At 53.4% G+C, this 25,636-nt stretch overlaps 12 protein-coding genes across 12 annotated transcripts; 7 read left to right on the top strand and 5 right to left on the bottom strand.

Annotated features, from left to right (window-relative positions):
• Nucleotides 1-1,045: 1,045 nt before the first annotated feature.
• CGCA056_v006037 (uncharacterized protein) lies at nucleotides 1,046-2,828 on the bottom strand (the record flags this gene model as incomplete). The annotated part of the gene is made up of 2 exons (XM_037321288.1): nucleotides 1,046-2,289; nucleotides 2,504-2,828. The coding sequence occupies 2 exons, from the start codon at nucleotides 2,826-2,828 to the stop codon at nucleotides 1,046-1,048; spliced, it is 1,569 nt and encodes a 522-aa protein (XP_037178732.1).
• A 536-nt stretch (nucleotides 2,829-3,364) lies between these two features.
• On the top strand, nucleotides 3,365-3,841 carry CGCA056_v006038 (uncharacterized protein; the record flags this gene model as incomplete). The annotated part of the gene is made up of 1 exon (XM_037321289.1): nucleotides 3,365-3,841. One exon carries the CDS (start codon nucleotides 3,365-3,367, stop codon nucleotides 3,839-3,841), a length of 477 nt encoding a protein of 158 aa, XP_037178719.1.
• An 806-nt stretch (nucleotides 3,842-4,647) lies between these two features.
• Nucleotides 4,648-6,768, top strand: CGCA056_v006039 (uncharacterized protein; the record flags this gene model as incomplete). The annotated part of the gene is made up of 2 exons (XM_037321290.1): nucleotides 4,648-4,791; nucleotides 4,867-6,768. The coding sequence occupies 2 exons, from the start codon at nucleotides 4,648-4,650 to the stop codon at nucleotides 6,766-6,768; spliced, it is 2,046 nt and encodes a 681-aa protein (XP_037179196.1).
• Nucleotides 6,769-7,092: 324 nt separating this feature from the next.
• Nucleotides 7,093-7,839, top strand: CGCA056_v006040 (uncharacterized protein; the record flags this gene model as incomplete). The annotated part of the gene is made up of 1 exon (XM_037321291.1): nucleotides 7,093-7,839. One exon carries the CDS (start codon nucleotides 7,093-7,095, stop codon nucleotides 7,837-7,839), a length of 747 nt encoding a protein of 248 aa, XP_037179597.1.
• Nucleotides 7,840-8,078: 239 nt separating this feature from the next.
• Nucleotides 8,079-9,924, bottom strand: caf5-1 (Caffeine resistance protein 5; the record flags this gene model as incomplete). The annotated part of the gene is made up of 5 exons (XM_037321292.1): nucleotides 8,079-8,081; nucleotides 8,165-9,054; nucleotides 9,110-9,347; nucleotides 9,403-9,594; nucleotides 9,643-9,924. 5 exons carry the CDS (start codon nucleotides 9,922-9,924, stop codon nucleotides 8,079-8,081), a joined length of 1,605 nt encoding a protein of 534 aa, XP_037178957.1.
• A 2,497-nt stretch (nucleotides 9,925-12,421) lies between these two features.
• On the top strand, nucleotides 12,422-13,394 carry GCAT (Phosphatidylcholine-sterol acyltransferase; the record flags this gene model as incomplete). Its single annotated transcript, XM_037321293.1, has 3 exons — nucleotides 12,422-12,551; nucleotides 12,605-12,653; nucleotides 12,713-13,394. 3 exons carry the CDS (start codon nucleotides 12,422-12,424, stop codon nucleotides 13,392-13,394), a joined length of 861 nt encoding a protein of 286 aa, XP_037178959.1.
• Nucleotides 13,395-15,734: 2,340 nt separating this feature from the next.
• Nucleotides 15,735-16,334, top strand: CGCA056_v006043 (uncharacterized protein; the record flags this gene model as incomplete). Its single annotated transcript, XM_037321294.1, has 1 exon — nucleotides 15,735-16,334. The coding sequence occupies one exon, from the start codon at nucleotides 15,735-15,737 to the stop codon at nucleotides 16,332-16,334; it is 600 nt and encodes a 199-aa protein (XP_037178958.1).
• An 819-nt stretch (nucleotides 16,335-17,153) lies between these two features.
• Nucleotides 17,154-17,734, bottom strand: CGCA056_v006044 (uncharacterized protein; the record flags this gene model as incomplete). Its single annotated transcript, XM_037321295.1, has 3 exons — nucleotides 17,154-17,252; nucleotides 17,307-17,557; nucleotides 17,608-17,734. The coding sequence occupies 3 exons, from the start codon at nucleotides 17,732-17,734 to the stop codon at nucleotides 17,154-17,156; spliced, it is 477 nt and encodes a 158-aa protein (XP_037178954.1).
• A 1,504-nt stretch (nucleotides 17,735-19,238) lies between these two features.
• CGCA056_v006045 (uncharacterized protein) lies at nucleotides 19,239-19,713 on the top strand (the record flags this gene model as incomplete). Its single annotated transcript, XM_037321296.1, has 2 exons — nucleotides 19,239-19,422; nucleotides 19,481-19,713. The coding sequence occupies 2 exons, from the start codon at nucleotides 19,239-19,241 to the stop codon at nucleotides 19,711-19,713; spliced, it is 417 nt and encodes a 138-aa protein (XP_037178948.1).
• A 1,146-nt stretch (nucleotides 19,714-20,859) lies between these two features.
• CGCA056_v006046 (uncharacterized protein) lies at nucleotides 20,860-21,192 on the top strand (the record flags this gene model as incomplete). Its single annotated transcript, XM_037321297.1, has 3 exons — nucleotides 20,860-20,949; nucleotides 21,001-21,117; nucleotides 21,172-21,192. The coding sequence occupies 3 exons, from the start codon at nucleotides 20,860-20,862 to the stop codon at nucleotides 21,190-21,192; spliced, it is 228 nt and encodes a 75-aa protein (XP_037179596.1).
• A 549-nt stretch (nucleotides 21,193-21,741) lies between these two features.
• On the bottom strand, nucleotides 21,742-22,565 carry CGCA056_v006047 (uncharacterized protein; the record flags this gene model as incomplete). The annotated part of the gene is made up of 2 exons (XM_037321298.1): nucleotides 21,742-22,423; nucleotides 22,477-22,565. 2 exons carry the CDS (start codon nucleotides 22,563-22,565, stop codon nucleotides 21,742-21,744), a joined length of 771 nt encoding a protein of 256 aa, XP_037178956.1.
• Nucleotides 22,566-24,335: 1,770 nt separating this feature from the next.
• On the bottom strand, nucleotides 24,336-24,728 carry CGCA056_v006048 (uncharacterized protein; the record flags this gene model as incomplete). The annotated part of the gene is made up of 1 exon (XM_037321299.1): nucleotides 24,336-24,728. The coding sequence occupies one exon, from the start codon at nucleotides 24,726-24,728 to the stop codon at nucleotides 24,336-24,338; it is 393 nt and encodes a 130-aa protein (XP_037179585.1).
• Between the last annotated feature and the right edge of the window lie 908 nt (nucleotides 24,729-25,636).

Below are 25,636 nucleotides of genomic sequence, written 5' to 3' on the forward strand. Positions count from 1 at the left end.
TCATTCAGGGATCACAAAGTGTTCACTCTCCCCAAAAAGCTCTCGGAAACTGTTCTCTCCCAATCCGCCGTAGACGCTTGCTCATGTTTGTGCTCACCGTCAGGATGTAATCCTTTGATAAAATACTTTGATCCGCGCCCAGGCAGACGTCGGCTGTCTCGTTTGCCAGCCCTGTGTAAAGCAGCGCTCAGGCTGGTTCCTCCGAGTGAACGGCGAGGCCTTTCGTATGCTTGGATATGTAAAGCGATCCTTAGGCGCATCACTTTCGATGCCTTGTCCCTACGACACAGCTGCTGTAACCTTGATTTCTTTTACGAATGCCCAGATGAGGAAGAAGTCGCGGAAAGCTGGACAAGAGATGAAGACCGTTTCCTGCTGTTTGAAAACCTCTGTGTCGAATTTGAAGCGAAGTGCGGCGGAAACTCGAAGTTGGTACAGTTCGTTCGCGATACTTGGCATCCTCGTATGATCTACGAGCTGGAGCAGTTGGACAGACAGGAAATGGAGAAAGGACTAACTGCAGAAGAGCGTGTGGTGGCGGAAGAGGTTGGTGTCATCTGGGACTCCGACAGCCCTGAAACATCTATCTGCGACGACGAGTACGTATACGAGCCTTATATTACGCGCATTTGGCATGAGTTAGACGATGTAATGCCGGAGCCGGATGTACAATTACCTTATGGCCTTAGGTTGAGTTGATGGAAAACGTCAAGGAGTTGTTAAGCATGATCTCCCGTGCCGTCATGGATAATGGCATCTTGTTGATTGACTTCTGGATTCTATCTCTATAGACAGATCACTAGAACTTCAATAAAGTGTGCCTTAACGTCCCAGGAACCCCAAAAGTCCTGCCAATACCATATAATTCTCTTGGATGATCGAAACAAAGTCGGTATTTCATGGCCGCATCGCTCGTAGCCGACATTGAAGGCTTTTCTCTTCTTGTTGGCCACATGATCACCGGCCAATTCCTTCTCCCCTCCCCCAAAGCTTTCCTCACCCTCCCCTCAAAACTAACGGTCTGTCCTGTTTCTTCTGCGGTAACTTACTCCATGAGGGTGTAAAACTGAACCACCGCGATCATCGGCTCGATGGGAGGCATACGCGCAGCGCGGCCGCTGTTCGTCTCCTCACCACAGAAGTGACGAAGCGAGCGACGGGCACCGTTGGCCTCGACTTCTTGCTTAATGAATTCGAGGACTCGGGTGAATACCTCGCGAGGAGAGACAGACTTCGCCTTGGCCTGAAAGCCGTGGCCGATGAGAAGGATCTTGGATCCGGGCTGCTCGATCAGCAAGCCACAGCCGCCGCCGTGGTTTCCATCTCCGAGACGCTCGATGGTGACCTGGAGGCTGTACAGGGCAGTGGTCACGGACGCCTTTGTGGTGAGGCTTGAGATGTTGGCGGGTCTCAGGTTGAAGCCGATGGTCTTGCGGTGGGCAGACCGAGCGTCGAGAAGAGTGCGGGAGATGTCGCGGATCAGCTTGAAGGACCTTGGAACTTGCGACGGAGCGGAAGCGATCTTCTCCAGGTCCTTGATAACGACACCAATGGCGCCGTAGCTGCCGAAAGCAGTCCATATATCTTCCGCTCGGCCCTGGCTTCGGGGATGGTCGGTGACCAGCAGGGGGTGCTTGTTGTCTGCGGCTGTCTGACAGACGTCGTGGTATGGGGCGTCACTGGCGCTGGGGGCCCAAAAGTCGATGTGCGAGGCGAACGTCTTCCAAACGGCCACGGTTCCGGTGGTTCGAGGGGCGCCATGTAGAACGCGCTTGACCGGCACGGTAGTAAAGACAGGAACGCTGATGGCCTTCTTGACCATGACTGCCAGACCGTCAACGTAATTGGCGAAGTGGAAGCCTGAAAACAGACTCTCGGCAGCCTCCACATCCAGTGCCAATTGGTCCCAGGCCACTCGTTCGTTGGCTGCCATGGCCGAGCCTAATCCTCGAAAGTGAGCAATTACGCTCCGAGGGACATCTGCATCGAACGCAGCGGTTGCTCGGGGACTGCAGTCCCGGGTGTCTCTGGTAAGGCCAACACAGCCCGCAAGTTGAACCATAATGATGGTGTTCTTCAGGTCAACCTTTCGGACGTGGTTCGCCAAAGCGGCGACCGCTCGCTGCTCGACTCGGGCGAGCTCCGGGTTGAAGATTGAAACGGCGTCGATGGTGCGCGTGGTCTGACCGATGACCTCTCCGTCGTCGTCGACCACCTCGTCTCGGATCTTAGCGCGCGGGAAGCGGTTGGAATCAAGCTTGATCCAAGAGGGGGCGTGGTCAGACAGATCTGACAGTAATGTTAGTCGTGCTCAAAGTCAGAGACGCTTCTCAGTGCTTTGAGAGCTCGAGCAAACTGCGCGGCCCTCATATAAATAAGTAAACACAGCACAGGGAGATGAAATTGCCAGGCTTGGGCGATAAAGACGGCGGACGAAAGGGGCAATCCACTTCCAACATTCGAACAATAGCGGAGAGGACGAGATGGAAAGGCAATAACTTACTGTCCGTCGGGTCTCCCTTCAGCGATCCAAACCATTGGATCACTACACGCAGTCCATTGGCGTTTGACTGAGCGATGAGGGCATCGAGAGCTGAGAAGTCGTAGGATGTCTCAACAGGTTCAATGACTCCCCACGAGACGGGCGCGAATATGGTGTTGGCGCCGGTATCGCGAAGCTGCTCCCAAAGACGGGAGATATACGCAGTCGAGGAAGTGGACGAGGCAGCGAGCTGGCCTCCCAAGATGAGGAAGGGTTTCTCATCGACAGAAAGATGGAACACGCCGTCTTTGAAGACGATGTTCGAATGGGGGCCGCGAGGATCCATCCTGAATCGGTGTGTTGTTTGCCACTGCGCTGAGAGGGAGAAGGTGGTGATTTTCCCAAGTTCTGCTGGGCTTGAAGTCAATAGAAAGCCTTCTCCTTTTTCTCCCTGGTCGCGCACGAAGGTGAAAGGGAAGAAGTAAACAAAGTCGCGTGGGCAGTCGGCCAGCCCCAAGCAACGTGGGTGGGCGGTCAGCAGGTCGGTCGGTCTGGTGCTCTCCCAGCGAGCTCAAGAGATCCCCCCTTCTCATTGGACGTTGACCGGGCAGCCTCTCTCCCTCCTCAAGGCTCGGTGCGGTCGTCTGCATTCATCTTCTTCTTCCTGCCTCCCTCCTGTACTTCTAGCTTTTGCTTCAGTCGTCGCCTGACAATCATCGAAGGATTTTCACTTACCAAACAACACTTCTCTCCACCATACCACTAGATCATCGACACTCCGACAATGTCCAACATGCCCGTAAGATCTCCCCTTTCCTTCGTTCAGCCACCTCTTCGAATCTGACCTGTCCCATTCCCCAGACCAGTTCCGAGGACAGATTCATGACTGCCGCGAAGGATAACGACGAGATCATCAAACACTCCCAGGAGCAGATCGATATTCTCCACGCGGCGATGGAGAACGGACATAAAATGATCAAGCAGCACCTCGAGAAGATGGAGCAGGCCGCCTCCGCCGCCAACGAGAATCGCAAGCTGGACATCATTGAACAGGCCCGCCTTCAAGACGAACTCGCCGACAAGCAGTGGGAGGCTACCAAGGCCATGGCCACGGGCAGCCTCGCTCTGTACAACCAGAACAAGAACTCATCGGACGCCTTTGACAAGGCTCGGCGCCTGGGTCCCAAGATCCGTCGATCTGGGGCCCAGGGCAAGGTGAAGACCTGTATATATTGCTACCAACGACTCACGGCGAACGACGAGTGTCGCCGTCACCTGAAGCTCCAGCATTACGCTGAGATGTGGCCTGATTGGACGGCCGCCGAGGCCCAGGCCGCCGCGGAGCGCGATGCTCCTTGAGCTTCCTTACTGAAGTATGCGATGGCTTACCTTTCACTTCGACTGTGGGCAACATGATTCGCCATACCTACGATGACACGCCTTGTTTCTTGCGCGAGCAAAGCCTCTGTTCTGCGGACGCTCGGCGCGTCTCGGTCTCGGGTCGAGCGTTTGCTTTGTAGTGCGGAATCGGTAGGTACTGTCTTCCGGAACTCGAGGTCATTGACACTGACGAGATTGCTCAGGTTCACCATCATTGGCGATTACCAGGGAGTATATGTCAAAGATAAGCGTCGGGACTCGGGAAAGGTCGCGCGGAAACTGAAGCAGGGGTTCGCTGGGAAATAGGGCGAAGACGAAATTGAGACCTTTCAGACACAGCCGACCATCGTACCAAGTGAGCAAATATGTGTGACGTGCATGCGGGGTGCATATTTATCCATGTCCAAGTACTGTCGACGTCCAGCCATCCTGTTCTTGAACAGGGGTGCTTCGTAGATCTCTGGATCGCGATACGTTGGGTTTCCCCGATGACAGACTCGGATAGCTCCGATCCTTGCCAACTTCCTGTTCGAACCTCTCATCTTCATACTCTTCGAGCGTGATTGATCGATGGCTTCGCGTATCTGTGAGTCTATCCTCTTTCGGTCCCGCTGACACCACGCCAGACCTGGGCAAACAATGGCCACCACGCGCCTCGGTCGAGTGCGACGCGAGGGCGTTTTCTCAACAACACGTACAAATACACGAGCGTCAAAATCCAAAGAAGACATGAAGCAAGTCCCTACCGACTACGAAGAACTACAGACCTTCAGCCGAATGTCAAGATGAAGGCTGCCATCCCCATCCTCCTCGCCGGCTTCGCTGCGGCCGCCGACCTAGCCAGCCAAGACTTCCGCGTCAACATCAACGACAAAACCGGCGCCATCGACAAAATCACCGACCCGCGCTTCAAGAACGCTATGAACTGGGTAAGCACCGGCTCCAACGCGCCCTGGCTACCGACCGGCAGCCGCTGAGGTCTAGGCTACGCCAACCTGGGCCAGGACTCCCTCCACCGCCATTTCTGGAACTTCCCCCAGATCACGAAGCGCGACAACACCGTCCAAGAAGTCTACAGCGCGGGGCCATTGGAGCTCCTCGTCAGTCGAAGCGTCGATGACAAAGACCAGTCCTTCACCGAGTCGTACACGTTCACGAACAAAGGCGCCGCGGCGCTGGACCTGGACAGTCGAGGGACAACGTCTTTGGCCATTTACACCCCTTTCAACGACCAGTACACGAACACAAGCGATTGTGTCGCGGCGCGCTCTCATGCGCACGTCTGGGCGTTTGGAGGAGCTTCTTCCTGGGTTAAGTTGAACCAGATGGGTGGGAAGCATCGGAATCTTGGGTTTGTTTTGACGAAGGGCGCGATGGTGGGCTACAGTACCGAGGGACGCGACCCAGTCACGCTCTCCAATACGCGTGGCGTTTTCCTCCTTCATCCTTCTATCCCGACGCTCCAGCCGGGCGAGTCGAGCACGATCGCGTGGACGTGGTTCTGGCCCACCGATTGGGACGACTTCTTCGAGCAGAGCGCCAATCGGTCTGAGCAATTCGTAAGGGTCGAGACAGACGACTACACCTCCGTTCCCAGGGAGACGGGCTCCATCTCCCTCAGCGGTGCCTCCGTCAATGCCAACACGAAAGTCAGCGGCCAAGCAGTCCAATGCGATGACCAACTCTGCCATTACAACTTCACCGCCGGGCGTCCAGGTCGGACGAACCTCGTAGTCACGGCAGACAACGGCTACAACTCTACAATCTTCCTCAACACCGTCCCGAAGTACGACGACCTCATCGACAGCCGCACCAAGTTCATCATCGAAAACCAGCAAGACCACACGCCCGACACCCCAGCCGAGGGAGCCTACCGCGTCTTCGACAACCAAGCCAATCTCATCGCGACGTGGGACACCTCCACCGACCGCAACCCCGGCCGCGAGCGCGTCGGGATGGGCATTCTCATGGCGCGCTGGCTTAAAAGAAATCCCGAGAATGTCGAGGTGCGGGAATCGCTGGAGAAGTACTACACTTACGTCTCGACCAAGATACGAGAAGAGAATGGTTTTGTGCGCGATAGACCGATTGGGATGGACGGCAGCAAGAAGCGCCTGTACAACTGGCCGTGGGTTCTCCAGTTTCACATCACCGTTGCGGCGCTCGATCTCAATTCGACCGGGACCGTGGCGGAGAAGACGCCCCTGGAGCGCTTCATGCTAACTCTCGAAAACTTCTACGCAGAAGGCGGTGGCGAGCTGTGCGCCATCGGCCTTTCTATCCTCGAAAGTTTACGAGCGCTCGAGAAGCATGGAAACGAGGAATGGCTACAGCGCGCCAAGGAGCTATTCCTCACCCACGGAGAAAACATCGCGACACGAGGGCTAAACTACCCATCTTTCGAAGTCAATTTCGAACAATCCATCGTCGCTTCCGCTGCCGTGATGCTCCTCGAGCTCTGGCGCTACACCAACGACGACAAGTGGCTCGAAGCCGGCAAGCTACACCTCGACACCCTCCTCCTCTTCGCAGGCAAACAGCCCGACTATCGCCTCCACGACGTCGCGATCCGTCACTGGGACGGGTACTGGTTCGGCAAGGACCGGATGTGGGGAGACACGTTCCCGCACTACTGGAGCACGCTGAACGACATCGCGCTGCATCACTACGGCAAGGGCCTGAAGAACGATACCGAAGGCCAGGCGGCGGCGTTGAGGACGGCTGGTGGCATTATCCGGAACAATCTTGCTTTGTTTGAGGCAAACGGGCGCGCGTCGTGTGCGTATATTTATCCGACCTCCGTCAACGGCCGCGCTGGGAATCACAAGGATCCGTATGCGAATGATCAGGATTGGGTGTTAGCTCACTTATTGCAGATTGAGGAGGATGATGCCTTTGATGAGTAGTGAGCAGGTAGATAAGACATGGAGAGGTTCTCTACGGGAAAGTAGGGTTTCAGACGACGAGAAGGTTCTTTGTGTCTATGTTTCTCGCGAAACACTGAGCTACCTACGGCTAGGCAAACGCGAGATGCCTTGAGAAGCTTTAGTTGATCTCTCATATTTAGGCCTGTCAATACAGACTTCTGATCAGCTAGGCTCGGCTTTCAAACGCGCAAGCTCCAGTATCGTGACCGCCGGCTTGTCCAACACTGTCACCTCAGGATGACTTTGAAGCGCGTCACAAGCATCTTCCAGCTTCATCAACAACATCTTCGAATACCTCTCAAGATGATCTACTTGTCGTACGAGCTCCTCGACACCATCCTCACCTACCTCCCCACACGAAAGAAATGGCTCCTCCGACGCACCTGCAAAGCCTTCAACGAGGTCCTCCTCCAGCAGCTCTTCAAGATGCTCCGCAAACTACAACGCGCCTGCAAGACCCTCCCCGGAAACGTGAAGTTCCTCCCCCACGAGATGGAGCACTTCTACAACTTCCTCCTCCAAGCCAGACTGTACGAGGGGCTTCCCCGCGTCACCGAGTCGCACATATACGAGTGGGGAGACAAGTACCAATATCCGCACGAACCCCACGACCACCTCCCGTTCACGCTGACGCAGGCGAGCAAGATGCACAACCCCCTGTACGCGAGCGTGTGCGGACTGATGATGCTGTTTCTGTACGATATGCATCGCGAGGAGGGCGTGATGGGGGTGTGCGGGACGTGGGCCGTGTACTGCAGTTATTGCAATTTTCGCCGGAGTGTGGTCCGCGACTGTCCTGACGGGTTTAGGGGCCGCGGCGCGATGATGAGCCTGAACAGAAATATACCGCGGTGTGCGTACTGGTACACGGCGAGAATGTTCCGGTCTGTGCGGATGTGGGAGTATCAGTCCTATCTCGAGGAGGCGTTTGGCGTGTACGAGGCGATTGGGGACATTGAGAGGAGATGTGAGCACTTTGATGCGGTGAGAAGGCGTGAATATCAGGAGGCAAGCATTGGGGGAGTCTGGAAGCCACCACGCTGGCCATGAGGATGCGGACTGTCACTGTATTGTACCAATAGCATGCGTTGACGAAGTCCATCGAGAGGAAAGCCCTTGTTCGATTAATTGGAATGACTCAAGATGATTGCACACAAGAAATATCTATAATATGCGCATGAACAATCTATCTACTTCGATATTTTCTGCTATATGTACATCGTAGAAAATACTTTTCAATCCGCCATCGAGCTGTAAGTCAGGTTATCATATCATCCTTCCTCGCGTGTTTACTATGTTTATGCCGCAATGTCGGGCCGATCTGGAACCAAGTTAGCGCCTGTACGAAAGTTCAGCACCTATCTGAGATACTGACCTTCCAGAGAACAATTGGAATGGGAATGAAAACGATGGCAAGAAATGCGAGCAAAGAACTTGCCCAACCAACACCCAGCCTGGTGTACATGGCCGTCGCAAACATGGGGAAACCTGCACCAAACGCACTCCGAAACAGGTCGTTTCCAGCAAGCACCGATGCAGCGTACTCGGGGTACGCGTCTGTGAGGTAGTTCAACACCGGGTTGAATAATAAGAAGGATCCGATACTGAACCAGGCAGAACCGATGATAGGCATGATCCAGTTGATGCTCTGTCTTGAAGACCAGCCGAACCAAAACAAACAGATTGGAATTGCGACGCCACCTAAGAACGCTGGGGGGAGCCGTTTCTCCGGTTGGATAAATCCATTTTCGTCGAACTCTGGTTCGAGGTACTTGTGCAGGTACCAGAAAAAAGGCGGTACGATAATCACGGCACCGACAAAAATTCCAAGGAATGAGAGCCCAATCAACCCGGTATTGAACCCGTAGATGCCTCGAAAGACAACGGCAAATGACTCAAACCAGATGTAAAGCAGTCCATAGATGAGAGCCGTATAGAGATTCAGGAGGAAAACCATGGGCTCTGTGAAGTTGAGAGTGAATGGGCGGACAAGCAGCATCTGGACGACGTCCCGCCTCGTCATAGTTTCTGCCATTAGCTCTCCCCTGCTGATGAGCTTATCATTGCCAGTCAGCTTTCTGATACGTCGTGTACGGCGGAAGAGAATATTGCTGGAGCTCGTCTCTGGGAGAAAGACGAAGAGCAGAATGAAGGTGAACCCTCCGATCCAGATGAGCTCCAAGATGGTCCAGGTCCAGCCGTTGGCGTCGACTGCGAAGCCGCTAATCACAGGTCCCATGGTAGGACCGCAGACAGCAGCGATGCCTGTATTGAAATGGTTAGCCAATATGGATTAAGTAGGAATGAGAGTGTTCAATACCCCAAATGCAAATCGCGTAAGCGCGTTTCTGCGGCCTCCAAATCTCGGCTAGTGAAGCGCCTCCAACAGCAAGGACAGGCGATCCGACGAAACCAGTGATAAAGCGGAACGCTAGTAGCATTCCGAAGTTCACTGACAGAACCGTCGGAATCTGCAAAAGTACGAAGAGGGCGATACTACCGATATAGACGGGATTGCGGCCAATCTGGGGAGCTTCCGAGATGGGACTCCAAACCATCTGACGCAAAGGTCAGCAAGAAGCGGTCGTGATGCGACATTCGAGGAATTCATACCGGTCCAAGCCCGTATCCGGCGACAAAGAGCGTGAGGCCCAAGATTCCAGCAACTGGACTGACCCCAAATACCCGTGAGACGTCCCTCACACCAGCTGCGTAAATGGCGGAGCCGATGTAAATGGCGATGGTTAGGAGACATATCTGAAATGTTGCGAAGGTCTTTTTTGTGAGCGACCAGTTTAGTGGATTCTGCAGATCGTTAGCCCTCATCCCCTCTCGCAGTCCACCCCAACGAACCTCTGGATCTCCAGGGAGGAACTCGACAAGGCGCATATCCTCCCCCTTCTCGGAGTCTACCCTCACATCTGTCACCTCGCTCTGGACCTGACTAGCTCCTTCTGCTTGCTCGGGTACTCCTTCTTGCGACGAGTTCGCTATACTCCTGTCGCTTGCGTCGGGCTCGATGTACCTCCTCCATATCTCTGGGTTCTTTTCTTCATAATACTGGAGCTGCTTGATCTTCCCGCGGGCCAGGAAATTCAGCAGGATACCCAACGGTGTGTCGTGAAGCAGGTCCATGGCGCTGGACCTCTCACCGAACTTAAGTCGTCCCAACCGTCCAGCTTCCGTGGAAGCGGCGGCTGGAAATGCAGGCACGAATCACCGTGAACAGACAGTAAGCGCGGGCGGCGGATGGTTGATTTTGTACAACATAAACATGTCATCTCGAAAACGCTGCGTTGCCGTGGATGTTGATGGTATTGGATAGTGATAGACGGACAGGTGCCTCGAAAGAAATTCCGAGGCCACCCCCTCTTGGAAACACGATGCTCGGGGCATGATGTAGACTAAGTAGCGAGATCTCGAAGTTGGCTTAAATTGCCCGCTTGAACCTGACAGGAGTCTGTGCAAAAGCGCATGCAGGAAGAACGTTACATCAGGTGCAGCCGCTGTGACTCCCGAGCATCCCGCACGTTGATGCACAGGTGCGGCCCCGATCATTATCCCCCGCTCGCGGCTCGGAGAGATCCACAAACATCATAGATGCATTGATCTCGGACATCGCATCTTGTGCCAGAATATGGCTCGACGAAAGCTTCCCTTTCTCGTCGGACCGATTGAGTCCCCATGTGGTAAACTTGACCGATGTCCCCTTCTTTTTGTTTCTCTCTGATAGGAACAAAGGTGTCAGAGCGTCATGTTCCGAACAGAATACCCCAAAGAAATCAGTCTGCATTCCGCGTGGGATGGTCCCGAAGCAGCGGTTGCGGTTTCTTGAGCCTTGTCAACGGTGTCTCCCGATATGCATGAATAGAAGAATGAGGCGGCTGTCATCGAAAAACAGAAACTCAATCAAAATGGCCAAGACCTTTCAGGGTTCAGGGAAAGAGACTGCGAACCTTCGCGATCCAGTAAACACGACGTAACACGAGATACAGGGTATACTTCATTATGCGTGCCTCGTACGAGGCAAAGGGCTGTTTCGAACACTCCAGTTAGTAAATATTTGAGAATAATGCCGTTCTCTGTCCTTCTCTGACACTTCCCTGTCTTCGTTTGATGCACCTTAGTCCACGCACTCAACTCTGCCTACAGAATTGCATTGAGGAGTCGCGGCTTAGTATACCAGCCGGATGGAATACCATAACGCCGAGATCTTCAGAAGGCTTTGTGGAATGTTTGCGCTGTCGTCCCCTTTTAAGAATATGCTGGGCCTGCAACATGTTCATCACACAGAGCGATTGTCTATCGTACACAATCCCCAAAGCCCAGCAAGTTCGATTGATGTTATATTTCATTACGGCGTGTTAATGTTAAAAGTTAGCCACCAAACTCTGACCTCTTGCATTCAAGTGAAAGACTTTGCATCGACTTGATGCCACGCTCTAGCAGACTGAAAATGAGACATTCCAGATGAGTGCGACACATGAACCAAGGCTGGCTACAGCCATGGGACGGTGTCAGATTTCCCCCTAGTCGTAAAAGATTATCTTTTCTGCGGCCATTGAAGCGTATCCACTGCACAAATCTTTTTTTCTGACTGTGTCTGCCAATTTAAATCGGCCTTGTATCCTGAAAGAGATCCAGACGACGGTTTTTACAAACAATTATGATTGTGCAGGATGCATTTGACCCCCGGATGCCTTTCATGCTACAGCTGGGTATTTGGGGATGTTCTATTGTTTCCGACACCGGAAAACTCGCAGAAAATTACACGTCCATACAGAGCCGAACACCCGGGTTCGATATTGCAGAATCCAGAACCACCAAATATTGAGTCCACAGTGGGCTTGGCAGGGTTTGCATACACCAACCCGCCGGCACAGGCTAAATAGGAATATTCCCGAGACCAGATGGGGTCAATTATCGAAATGAGTGTTTCGACTTTCCGGCGGTGTGAGGTGCGCAGATCTGTTGGAATCCGGTTGATGGAAGCGGAAACACGGCATTGCTGCATGCATGCAGTTACAGTCTGCAAATGGAACCTCGCATTCCACCCGCAAGTCCGGGGGAGACGGAGATTTTGTTCCATATTGGCCCCCAACGGAGATAAATGGAGACATGCCTGTCCTTCGGCCCTTTATCATACCAGTTACATTGCGGTGCTTTCTGTTCATTATGCGGCAAAATCCTTTGGTAGCATCAACAATGGCTTGTTCTTACTTGGCTTGCAGCTAAGCCCGCCCGTCAGCCGGCATTTACCAATAGAGTTCACTTAGGGCTGACGGATTCGATGTCTCATTCTGGCGAGGCCAATGACACATCTCAATTGAAGCCATCAGGATTCGGACTCCCGCGGCGATGGAATGCTAGAGGTTCAAGCTCATCTCATGGCTTTCGGCGTGGAAACCACGCGAACGGCTTTGAAATCAGGAATTTAGGACGGACTGTGATGCCATGTCTGATTTTGTTCTGGAGGATGGGATCCGATCAGGCATTTGCATCGAGTGCAATGCCACGAACGTCAACTTCAGGGAACCTGGGTTATCAGAGAGACACAGCAGATACAGCACTGCTTGATTACTTGCATCCATCGCAACAACGGCAATTCACTGTCACATCGTGAGGTATCGCAATGACTACCGCTCGGGTCCTGTTATTTGGGTTCCTGGCCGCAGCCACCTCCGCAATTCCCCTGCAACGAAGGGCCAGCGCGCCTTCATTTTCTAGTATCGTCGTATTCGGGGATTCGTTTAGCGATAATGGTAAGTTGATCGTCGCATGAAGCCCATGCAACGATGATTGACCATGAGATCAGGCAACGGCGCCGCGAGAGTGTCGAATGGAACCTGGCCATCAGACAAATAGTTAGCATCTCACCGATCGAAAGAATCTTCAAAAGACACCAAACTGACCGTAGTTGAAGCTACAAAGGGCGCTTCTCGAACGGCATCGTCTGGGCCGAGTATGTGGCAGGCAATCTATCCATCCCGCTCCACGATTATGCCATAGGCGGAGCGACGGCTTCCAATTCCCTCATCCAGGGGTACACCGGGCCGAAGAGCTCGATTGCGGTGCCATCGGTCGTCGATCAAATCGTCACATTCTTGGGACAGAAGACTCCTCAAGGCGACAGCTTTTCGGCCTCTGATTCGGCTGCGATTACGACGCCGCTTTTCGTGCTGTTCGCGGGCGCCAACGACATCCTGTTCAATGCCAACATCAGTGCTTCTCAGTCATACCAAGTCCTGGCACAAGCGGAAGCAGAGCTCCGGGACGCACATCCCACAGCCGAGGTCCTGACGATCACACCGCCAGACCTCGCGAGGTTACCGTATGGATTCTTCATAGACAACATAGCCAAGCAGCAGCTGCAGACCTACACGGATCTTCTGGGGGATTTGTTGGGCGGCTCGAAGACAGGGGCGGTAAACGTTGACCTGCGACCTCTCTTCGACGACTTCGAGTACTATGCCACTCCCGAGGCATACGGCTTCGCGGATCTGGGGAAGTATGGAAGTTGTCTAGTTGGGGCGTATGGCGAGACACCGAACGTGACGATCTGCGGGGACGCTGAGAAGCAGGTCTACTGGGACGAATATCAGTGAGTTTTACTTTCTTTTCCCCTTTCTGCCGACGCAATGTTTTCGGGATAAACGTTTGACGTAGAGCAGCCCGACAACGCACACGCACTCGTGGATCGCCAAGCGAATTCTGGATGTGCTGAGTGGCCCGTTCTGATTTCGTCTTGCGGGCAGGTCTGCGAGTTCTGCGAGGCGTTCGTGGTGTTCGGTATTGCGAGAGGCAACACGCCTCGGCTGTCTTGAACGAGCCTTGCAGGACTGCAGAAAGTTGTCTTGGGTGCTGTATCACAGAAACCACCATGGCGAAAGCGAAAGTCTGAGGCAGACGAAAGAAGCAAATTTAATGACACGGGTCCAGTTGTCAGGCCGGAAATGGTGTCTTGGACCGGGGGCCCCTCGCTGACGTTTCTAAAAAGCGATGCCATCCCCACCCCTGGCATCATCAACCGCTCTGTGTCAAACAAGCACAGACGAGTTGTTTGGAGCGGTAGTCCCCGTCGCCGCTGACAAAGGGATGCTCAGGGGCGATCCAAGGACTTGATGTCTGATAGTCACGCTGGCGTGGTCGACAATGGCGACATCCACCGCTGGCCAGACCGCACAGCACTGGGCTCGGGTTCGCCTGATATATGTGATGTGGATAGTTAGCAGTAAGCTCAAAGAGTCTGCCCTAAAAATGGGTGTTTGTATGTCTGGAGGTTCATGCTCCGCATGCACGACCAAGAGATCCCCATCGGTCCCATATTATCGTGAATTTCAAGTAGAATATCGTGCAGAACCGACGGCCCTGCTAAGACGCGTGGCGGTATATCATCACAGGCAGAAAATTCAGGCTCATCACACAGTCCAATCTGGAAGATTCTGTGACTCCTGGTAATGATGAGTGGAAAATTGAAAAATGACGTGGACTCAATTTGGCTTTAAGCGCTGTCCATGGCCCGAAGCCGGACTTCCGGCGAAGCGGACGAGGAGGTTATGGTTATTGCGTCCGATGTCCCTGAACACGCAACGCAAAAAAAAAAAAAAAAAAAAAAAAAGAAGAAGCAAATCTCGGAGATGTCTCACCGATCGATGTTGCAGGACCAAGGACTGGACGAGCCGAGGGAAGCCATTCGTCAACATCGCGGATATGACTTCCTGAAATTCCGGTCTTGCACCAGGCGACAGACGGGTGCAACCCTTCAGCTTTGGCGCCGTGGTGTTTGTTAAGGCTAGCCAACTGGTTGATGTTAGGCGGTGGGATGCAGGCATGTCCCCTGGCCTCATTTAAGCGTGACGTCTGCCATCCGATGGACGCGTAAGTAAGACATGGTCCGTCCCCATTGGAGATGGGACTAAGCAGCACCCCAACCCCGAAAAAAAAACAAGAAGAAACCCCCGAACTGGGATTGATAGCCAAGCTTCCCTCGCCCTAACATGTCAAGGTGAAACAGCGACGACGACGTCCCTAATTTACAGCAAACTGTCCATGGTCGGAAAATAAGGGATAGGTGGAGCATCAAGACCCGTTTTTCTCTTGAAACGCACCCAGCGATCCCCGTTCCTATCCCATCACTTGGATCGACAGAGCACCGTCCAGCCAGTGGTAGCCACACACACAAACAGCATCACCTCAGTCAAAGTTCAATCCTGGAGAAGATCCATGGTTCCTTGACCCGGTCTAGAACTGGCTCAGTCTGTGTTCTCGTCCCTCTGAATCCTCCGTGAGCCCAGCTCCACCATCCGCACCATCCACACTCACGCAGCATCCATCATCCCGCCCGCGGGTACAGACGCCCCCCCTTAACCCCTGATGGACACTCGTTGGAAATTGACAACAATTTGACACCCATGCTCCTCACCACTGTTCTGTCTTGATCGAATGCGGCAAAGTCGGGCCATCGAACTATCCAAGCTTCACTTGAGCCGCAGACACAGGCACCTCAACTACCGAATAGTGGCAACTTGCCTGGGTTCTGCCCTGTCTCCTGGGTGCTAAACGCCCACATCCCGCACTTCTGGGTCGGCCCCTTGCAGGTGCATCTCTCTCCTCCGATGGCGCAACGGTTCACCATGTTTGCCATGTTGCAGTGTTGCTGAATCAGTTGACGCCATCTGGGCGGTCCATGACCCAAACAAGAGTGGCCGTCCGTAGCAAGGCCATCTCGATATAAAGAATGAGTCTTTCTCCTTCCAAGAGCTATCCCTTCTCCTCTCCATTCCATCCCATCTCCATCACTTTCATTCACAGCATCGAAGCTAGTCTTCTGTTCCGTTCTTGATACCAAGCTTTCATTCGTTCTTCGACACATTCCTTTCCAACCCACCCAACTCGAACAACCAACTCACCGACTCCTCGGTCAAATCCTCAACACACTTTTCAAAATGAAGGCCAACGTTATCGCTGCTACCATCCTCGCCGCCTTCTCGGCTGGCGCTTTCGCCCAGGACAACGAGGAGCTCCCCACCGGCTTCCCCACCGGCTTCCCTACTGGCTTCCCTACCGGTTTCCCCACCGGCTTCCCTACCGGCTTCCCTACTCAGGTCCCCGGTGCCGCCCAGCCATCCGGTGGCTTCCCCGGCTTCGGTGGCGGTTTCCCCTCCGGCTTCGGCGGTGCCCGCCCTACTCAGGTTCCCGGCGCTGCTCAGCCCTCCGGCGGCTTCGGCGGCGGCTTCCCCGGCTTCGGCGGCCACCACGGTGCCCCCTCCGGCTTCGAGACCCGCATCAACACCCGCTCCGACGAGGCTGCTGGCTTCGGCGCTGCCGCCGCTGAGACCGGTGCCCCCACCGGCACTGGTGCTGCTGGCGCCCGCCCCACCGGCAAGGGCAAGGGCCGCGGCAAGGGCAAGAACCACGGCACCGGTATTCCCTCCGGCTTCCCCTCCGGCCGCCCTACCCAGGTCCCCGGCGCTGCCCAGCCCTCCGGCGGCTTCGGCGGTGGCTTCCCCGGCTTCGGCGGCGCCGAGCCCACCGGCTCTGCTTGAGCGACACAACAAAAAGTGCGACAATCTTGGAGGATTTGACATACCACTTGGTCTGACAATCGGAGCTTCATCAGGAGCGTGCTTGAATGTGATGGAAGATGTTTCTTTTTTCTTTTCTTACTACTTCTAGCGGAGCTTTCTCTTGTAGAATATAGCAAAGCCGCTTGGAGTAGCTGGCTGGTACATTGCATGGGCGTTTGCTTTTTTGTAGACTTATCAATAAGAGCACTCGTCTTCTTCTAAACTTTATCGATCTTCCAAGTTGTGACCAATATGCTTGAGTCTTTAATGACCTCGAACAGCAAAGGGGTTTGGGCTTCAATATTAGCGGGCCAGTGACATTGGATCTGATAAGAAAGTCGACACTGTAAGATTCAAGAACAGCATGTTTGTCCATCTGCTGGCACCCGATTTTAAGTTTTACCACTATGAAATGAATGACCTACTTAGAGCAAGTACAAAAACGAATTTAATATTGATTGAGTGACGAGTTCGTGCGGCAGACATATGGTTCTCCGGCAGACCCCTAAGCGCTGTAATCATGTCCTCTCTTACCGAGGATTCACATACTCACTTATTCAAGCCGGGTCTAACTTAGCTGGAACCAACAGTTGATCAATCAAAGAAGACATATAAAGTTGGAAGCACCTGTTCAAACTACCCAATTTTGTAATTATCATGTGTTTCAGAACTGTCAAACTCAGTCCGCTGTCACTTGAATTATTCACATGTAAAACGCAAAGGTGTTTGCAATTACGCTGCCAACTAAACATCATCATCCCTCATTATCCCGTGTCGTCGCATCATATTACCAAAGCTTCACATGAACTGAATCGCGGCCAAGACAGCAGCAGCGAAAACGAGAGTCGCAGGCTTGTTCAAGTTGGCAATGCTAGCCTCATCAGTGGCAGTAGCGCTCTATCATCGAGTCAGTCTCTGGTGTGGCCTACGACTGGGAGAGATAATACGTACGGTGCTTGACGTCGGGGAGGACGTGGATCCAGTCGCACTCGTGCCGGCGGTTGCTGTCGCATTGTTTGAGCTGTTCGAAGCCGAGACGGGGGTAGCGTCCAGGTTACACACCTCGGCAGCCTCCGTCACACCATCGCCGTAGTACTGCCAGATATCATACTTCTCGGCACACTCAAGGCAGCCCTCCAGAAGACCGGTCCAAGTCTCGTTGGTACAGTAGTTGTCCTGCTCGGCTCCGAGGATGGCGTAGCCTGCATGCCGTCAGTATCTGTGTCTTCATGTCGGAGTTTCGATCACATACCGCAGTCGGCGTGGCATTCGTACTTTGGCCCGCTGGTCAACTGACGCGCGTGGAGAGGAACGACGGGGAGCCACTCAAGGGCAGCGGCCGTGTAGGCCAGAGTCGCGATGACGGTTGTGAATTTCATCTCGGCTGCTTGGTGTTTCGACTGCAGTGCTGTTGAAGTTGAGCGGATCGAGTAAGGTAAGATAAAAAAAAGTGCTCACATGCTGATCATTAGGGACTCGATGACACTAAATAGTGACAAGATCTCGGAACAAACAGGCCATTGCATACGAAATCTTCTCCGGGGATCCTCTTGGTGGATCGATAACTTGCAGGAAGAGGGACTCTTGGCCGAGTGCCTTGAACCGATGGGCGAATCAAGTTGTAGCGGCCTAGGATGCCGAGTTCCCAAGTTGCATCGGTTCATCTATGGCGGAGAATCAGATTCTTTGGGTAGCGTTCAAGATTGCTCAAAATCTTCTCACATGTGACTCGAGTTTTCACAGACTTTCGCAACTTCAAACAGCGAGTTCAGCATGTTGCATGTCAGACTGTTATGGCCAGTCGACATGTTGCACCTCCGAAGCCTCGACACCAGAACATAATGAAGGAATCATTGCCTTGAAAGTTCTTGAATTGACACAGCAAGATCAGAGTACAATGAGAGTAAACAACTCAGAGCAAGATCCAAGAACTTAGCAGGGATGCCATGCCGCTGGACGAGGGACCGAGATCTCGGCGCATGTTTTGATTGGTTGATACCATCTTATCAGATGATCTGATATCCGCTCGCAATTTCCAGCTTTTCGCCCACCTGAATCATGCCTGAGGAATTTTCTTTTGCCAAGCTTCAACGGCTCCAAAGCCCGATGCCGAAACCCACCGACTCGGCCGGGACCGCCTCCGGACACCGGACGAGTCTTCCGCTTCAAGTTCTCACCGAAAATTACCGGCCGGCCTCCTCGCAGACGAACAAAAGGGTTGGGTACGAACAGGCCCGGCACACCCCTGAGCCTCGCGCCAATCTGAGCCTGTATTCCGTCAACGTTGTGGAGTTCGTTCGCCTGGCGTTCTTGCGGTGTGGTCTTCGCCCCTGTCCGAACCCATTCCCAACCCCGTCCGCCACTCTTTCTCTCCAATCACGACCCCGACCCGGTCCCCAGGGCGTCAGCTCCCTCAAAGCGATCCGGTTCGTCGTCCTCGCGTCTCTGTGGAAACCTCAACAAACCAACCCATGAACGCCCAGCTCTGCCTTCTCGATCCGGCCATCAGACGAAGCACGCGCCCAATACTGAGTCTCTTACCGCCAGAAGCCCAGCCCACCGCTGCATGACAGCACACATGCGCTATTCCACATGCAGGTCATCTTCAACGAACGACTCCGACAGAGGAAGTGTGCAGCACGCAGAGAATTCCGCAGGGCGCACGACAGAGAGTCAGAAAACGAGTGGCTGACCGGTCCCACGATGTCCACCGCTCATTGCGCACCCCAGGCGTTTGCGTCCGTTGCCCGGGTCGCCGACGAGTGAACCAACTGACCGCCTATTAAAGACGTGCAGGTGCCCGCATCTCTTGTTGATTCTTCTCTTTTGAAGACACCCTCTTCCGAGGATCAACCTCGAGAAACCCACCCAACGACATCCAACATGGCCCAGGCCTCGCCTTCGTGGCAGAGGCTGATGGGGCTCCTGTCGGTGCTGCTGGCCATGCTCCTCGGTCTCTCGGCCGAGAAGCAGGGTGCCGCCGCCGCCGGGTGCCCCGCCGAGATTGTCTCGGCACCGGACAACACCTGGTCCGTCGACTTTGACAACAGGACCGACGTCTCTGAGAGTGCGTTTTCCCTCCTCCACTTCAACATATCGACGCCGTTATGCTGACACTTTTCCAGCCCAGAGAGAGAGCTCGTACGTCGAGAGCCTGAGGGAGGAGTTTGAGAAGCTCGAGGCGACCGGCCTTGCCGGCACGGGCGCCGAATCCAGCTTCGAAGACTTCACCGTCAAGATCCCGGCCTCCTGCCTCAACGGCCCCGCCGCCAAGAACAAACACGCTCCGCTCGAGCTCCCCGTTAGTCTCGCCAGTCTGCATCTGCGGACCGTCCAGACGTGGGCCAGCTACATGTAACCACGGCGGCGGTTTGCGCAAACCACCAAACCGCCGACACGCGAAGATCTACCAGAGAATCATTGCCGTGTTGGAATTTCCACAAAGAAGAGAAACATCCGACACACCCTACTACTTATCACGTCGGGGTGTGCTGAGCGTAACAAGCAAGTTTACGCTAAGCAAGTCCCCGAGCCCGGCCGCAATCGACGCGGTCTCACTCACTTCAACGACATTTACGACATGAAACAATCAACGAAACGAAATGAACAACCAAAAAAATGATGAAAACGGAAACGAAAGTCCTCTCGTCTCACGGAGACTGAGAAGTACGATGAAACGAGTCTTCTATGTCTACGATACCTACTTCTTTCCTCTTCAATGAGGTTACGGCCACTTGGCCCTTGAATACAAATCTCATATGTCCCCCCAAAAGAATACTTTGCGCCCTTAAACTGTGATGCCTTGTCTTCTGTGAACCCTCTTTGGATCGATCCATCAAACCTGTGACATGTAGAATGTTGAGCTTGGTCGGCAGGATGCCGTACTCGGGGCTCATGATGATCGCATCTCACCATGTCGTTGTCTGATGGCTTGCTGAGGCAGCCGCATTCTTGTGAACACTGGTGGCCACGCGGCTTACTACTCATATCTATCTTACATAAAGACTATGCAATGTTTGCCGTCCATTGGTATTACCTATGCCAAACAACGTAGCAAAGCTCGTACGAACTCAGCCTAAGACCTCCGTGGTTTCCGGCTGAAATCTAGAAGGTCTCCTGGGCAAGGTTAACCCCCGCTCATGGGGATCATATTAGTGTAGAAGTCAACCATTGGAACCATTTCTCGTGGTTGACTTGCCTTTCCGTGTCTATTTCGGCAACATGGGAAACTAAAACTTTCTGTCTTAATCAAGAGTTCCCCACATGGCGAAAATTATCGTTTTACGGGCGTCATCAGCAGTCCGTTACTTCGAGTCAGTGAACAGTGCTGGAAGTCCATAATAGTCTCAGACAAAATTGTATTACCAGAAGAATAAGAAGCGGCTGCGTAACTGTTTTAGCTTTCTTTAGGTTTCCTGCGCTCTCACCCAAGAACTTTGACCATCCGTTATCTGGTTACTTCACCATCTAGACTTTGCAATCAATTTGCTCATTCACTACAGAAATGCATCTAGCAAACGTGGCTGCTTTTGTGGTGCTCTTGGCGGCACCACTCGTGTGCGCTGATAATTGTCAAGATCGGATCTACCCATGCGTAAGTGGAATGGTATATTTCCTCACCTAATGACTGACGAGTGCCATCCAGTCCCCTCTATCTGCCTGTAACAACCTCTTGAGTGGAAAGCAGATCTGTGCTACAACTGAGAGAGTCGACGGTGGCTGTCTTCAAACCATCACAGGCGTCAATGAAGGCGCCGTCCGTGTACGTTTATCTATGCGCTTCTCATTCTGGCCGTCAGCTAACTTCCTGAACAAGTGTCACTGCTGCCCCAAATAAGGCATTTCTGCAGACGATCTTCGATTTCATGAGCATTGAGTGGGAAAAGTTAACCATTCGGGTCTTATAGCCTCGGAACAGATGAACGTCAGTCCTCCTAAGACTCATATGGGGACGTTGTAGCATGCAGACGAGCCAACCTATACCCATAGCACATTGCATATTAGAGACTTGTTTTATTAAACTCTGTAGTTGAGCTTTACTTCAATACAATTTCCTTCCAAACCGGACCCGGCGCAAAACTCGTGCCAATGGCCCATTCTCGAATGTGCCCGATCCCGCGTGCCCGATCCCGCGCCTTTCTGCGTAATCACCGTCCCGCTTGACTAGTATGACATTGTAATCGTACTCAGACAATCGGGTTTGAGGATGAGGAGTCGACACAGCTTCTGATAGAAGGAGTATCTCATATGGCCCTGCGTGCTCGAAGCTAGGCATCTCCTCGATGCTGTCTGCCGTCAATCCCCCACAACCCTGCCCATCTGCCCCTCGAAGATCACCCTCAGACCAGGAAATACTTCTTGAGAATTCCAGAAAGATGGCCAGCGTCTAAAATTGCAGAACAGAGTATACGGGTGTCACGGTTGGCGATAAGGACGGTGCAGTGCGAAAGGCGTCCGAGTCAGTAGGGAGCTGGCTTTTGAAGCGCTCCCTGTAGCAAGGTCCACTTGGCGAGTTGCGCACAGGATCTGTGAAGAGTCTCAACTCCCCGTCTACTCCTCTTTCATACCACAGTATCCAGCACTTCTGCTTGAGCCAGTGGTGAAGTTGGTAGAAGACATGTCCTTGGCTCGGACGAACGCGACTAGCACCCACCCAGCCCGACCACGACCAGCTGGGAAACCCCTCCCGGCGCCTTCTTGCAGTCATCGAGGTGAACCCGGCTCCGAAAAGCAGAAAGAAGTCCATGGCCTGGACTAGAGTACCTTCGATGAACCGGATGTTCCACTTCTCTGTCGCGCGGCGCATGATCCCCTCGACGGCACGCAGGACGTCTCTTTGGTCCGTGAGAGCCCGGGCAGAGTAGCGGCTGACGATGTCTTCCCAGTCGCGCACTGGATACTTGAGCCGGAACGCCTGGGGCGGGGACCATGGCTCCTCCCACTCGTGTTTCTTCTTGGAGACTGGCTGGTCTAAGCATGCCTCGCTGAACTCGTCGCTTGCACAGCGAAAGAAGACTTTGTTGACGACGAAACAGAGTGCTCGTTGACATAGGGCTTGCTCTTGAAAGCTGTCTCTGTTCGTCAGTCCTTAATGTGGAAAATGAACGCGGGTACAACCTACGTCCACCCTCTCGTCTGGTAGACCGTTGCTGCGAGCGCCCAGTCGAGGGGCGTGTACAGCCCGAGGCGCGTCTTGCTTGTAATTCGCATGGCGTGTTGGGGTGCCCGCGTCCCTATCACCGCTGATAGACCGGAATTTGCATGGGTTCCACAGGCGGCGATGACTGTAAGCCACGACCGTTCAAAGACGTTGTCCATCACTGCTGTGCCTCTCCTCAGGTCCTCTGGATCGTCCTGTACGAGACAAAGAAGGTCGACCCAAACATAGCGAAGCCGGAGGAGCTTTATTAATTTCATGGTATCCAGGATCGTGAGCGACAGTCTGTCGCATATTTGAGAGATCGAGCCAGGTTGCCGCAGTCGTCCAAGAGTTGACTTGCTGAGTCTGAAGCTAGAAACTCCGCCCCAAACGTAGCTGAGCGTAACATACTTGTATGGGCGGATATCTGACACCTCGATCAAGCTGTCGCTCTCGAGATCAATGAGTCTGAGAACTTGAAGTCTAGGGAAAGTTGACTTGAAGCCTTGATAGTTGTGGGCTCTGCATCTGGTGATGGGATGCGTTGTAGTACATGTCTCTATCTATTGCAGGATCCTCGAAAGAGATGACTGAGCGAAGATCATCGTAAGTGAGGGGTACCTTGCCGCAGTGCTGGCAAAGCGAAGGCGGAGCGGCAGAATACATGTCAACTTGACATAGTACTGTTCAATGGAAGAAAAATAACCCAGAAAATGCACAGTTTTCTAAGTCTGATTCGCGGCAGGCTCTGGACGCACAAAGTGCTATGTGCATTCCTCCTGCATCGGCGCTTGAGTTGGGTTCTTGCTTCAGGGGTACCAAATCCAAGAGCGGTTCAGGTGCTGCGACCGCCCCGCCAGGCCGCTTCAGGCGGCGTCTAACGCTAGAACACCGCTACAAAGACCCAGCTCGCCCCCAAGCTGCAACATTCTCTTCTTCACACAAAACACAGCATTGTCATCCGTCTTCTGCTGACGCGAACGATTGAACTTTCAATAGAGAAGGCGACTCATCTTATTCGTGTTCTACTACTGCGGAACGCTACAAAACACGACGAGAAGAACTAGCAGCAGCTCCCCGAGCGAGCGCGGAACATTGAAACCTGACGCAATTGCGCTAGCGAACTTGGGTAGCAAATTCTGACCGAGCCCCCAACAAGAGTTCCTCTTGAAAACATACGCCCTGATGGTCTAGCGGTATGATTCTCCCTTAGGGTTGTCTTCGGCACCTCAACCTGGGAGAGGTCCCAGGTTCGATCCCTGGTTAGGGCCCATAACTTTTGCTTTTTTGATGATTTTGATGATAATTTTCATTTAAGGCCCCAAGAACGTCTGGTCTATTTGTTTTGTATTTTACTGTCATATTGCTGCAACCCACCGCTTCTACCTAGCTTCCTGCCGTAATCCATCAGTCATTCACACGCCAACATAAAAAGTTGGACTTGAGTTTTACCCGCACATATTGGGGCCACACAATGCAACCTATCTTCAAGAATTGCCATTCAACCCAGAGTCCGGACTTATAAGCAGTGCACCCTACACACATGTAGACCGTGAATGAAGGATGGGGCATGAATGACAGTTTCACAGTTGTATCCAATAGAATCAGCACCTTCACAATATCACTCAGCAACTGTGCAGTAGGGTTCGGATGATGAGCTAAGATTGAAAAGATCTCTGAAAAGTCAAAACTCGACCCAAGAAAAAAGAAAAGCAAATGCAAAGAAGAACAGTGCCGTCAACTAGCTAATAAATGAATCGGAACGGTGGGCTCAGCAAAACAACAAACTCAAATGCGGTTCTATGGTTCCCGCGCAAAAGCGGCCAATGCTATGCGAGATTTTAGTTGCCGCCCTTGTTACCGCCATTGTTACCGCCGCCCTGGCCACCTCCCTGGCCGCCACCGCCGTTGTTGTTGTTGTTGTTGTTGTTCCCAGGGAAGCCTGGGATGTTGCCGAACTGGCCGTTGTTGCCGACGCCGTTCGGGCAGATCTGGCCGGCGGACTGTGCGGCCGCGAGCAGGTCGTTTTGGCTCTTGCAGTTGTTGGAGACGCAGGTGACGAGAGAGTTCACGTCGGCCTTCTGGCAGTAGCAGTCCTTGATGTTGTCTCGAGTGCAGCCGGCCTTTTGGAGGCCGTCGTTGAGGCAGCCGTTGGCGCAGTCGGGGAGCTTGATGTCATCGGCGACAGCGAGGCCGGCGGCGACGGCGAGGATGGCGAAGATGGAAGTCTTCATTTTGAAGGTTGGAGTTGTTCTTGTGAAATAGAGATGTTGTAGATGGTTTGTATAGTGAGAGATTTGCGACGAGAGCTTCGTGAGTGATGTCGGAGTGTGGTGCTGATGAGCTGGAAGAGAGTTGGTAAGTCGGGTGTAACGGCAGGATTATATATCTGACCTGCCAACCGAGCCAAGAGAGGCCCTTACGAAGGAAGTCTTCACAGCTTATTCCCCCTGACGTCAAAGTCAACATAGCCATGATCTTTTCTCAGCAACAAAAGCAGTGCAGCGCCTCGCCGATTGGGCATCTCATCAGCTGTCCGCGTAATACCGTCGACTAGGTTTGACAGAAATGCCAATGCACGAGGCGCGTGGGCGGCAAACCTTGACATCTCGGACGCTTACACGGCCAAACCGAGAATAGTTCCATGACGAGCGAGAGATTTCTCTCGCGAACTCTGTTGCCTTTCCATACTTTCTTCCACGGCCAATCACCCACCCCAGGCTGCGTGTCCGACCTCCGGGGCACCACCGCCGCACCCAATCGCGCGCCACCCCGTCCCGTCAAGCCGTTCGTGTCACACCGCGTCCCCGAGGTGGAAGTGGCTGTTTGCACGTCATGAGATGAGTAGTTCCTCCCGTCGCTCGGACGGTGGAAGTCTGTCAGCTTTGAGCCGCAGCGGCGGGCTGTGCGGTTTACGCGGTGTTTGGCCACATGGGGAATGGGGGCTGTTCAGATCATAGCGAGCTGACCGAGCACTTGCGTCTTTCCAACGGCGATGCATCGCCGTTTGGATCATCACCTTGATTTTTGTTCCTTTCATCTTCGATCGCGCGCAGCATTTGGAATGTTTTGTTTATTGAGAATGTCTGCCTTCTGTCGGCGACATCAGATATTTGCTATGTGTCGTGGGGGCATGAGGACG

Source organism: Colletotrichum aenigma, assembly GCF_013390185.1.
Source record: "Colletotrichum aenigma strain Cg56 chromosome Unknown KSG_Cg56_contig04, whole genome shotgun sequence".
NCBI classification, from domain to species: domain Eukaryota; kingdom Fungi; phylum Ascomycota; class Sordariomycetes; order Glomerellales; family Glomerellaceae; genus Colletotrichum; species Colletotrichum aenigma.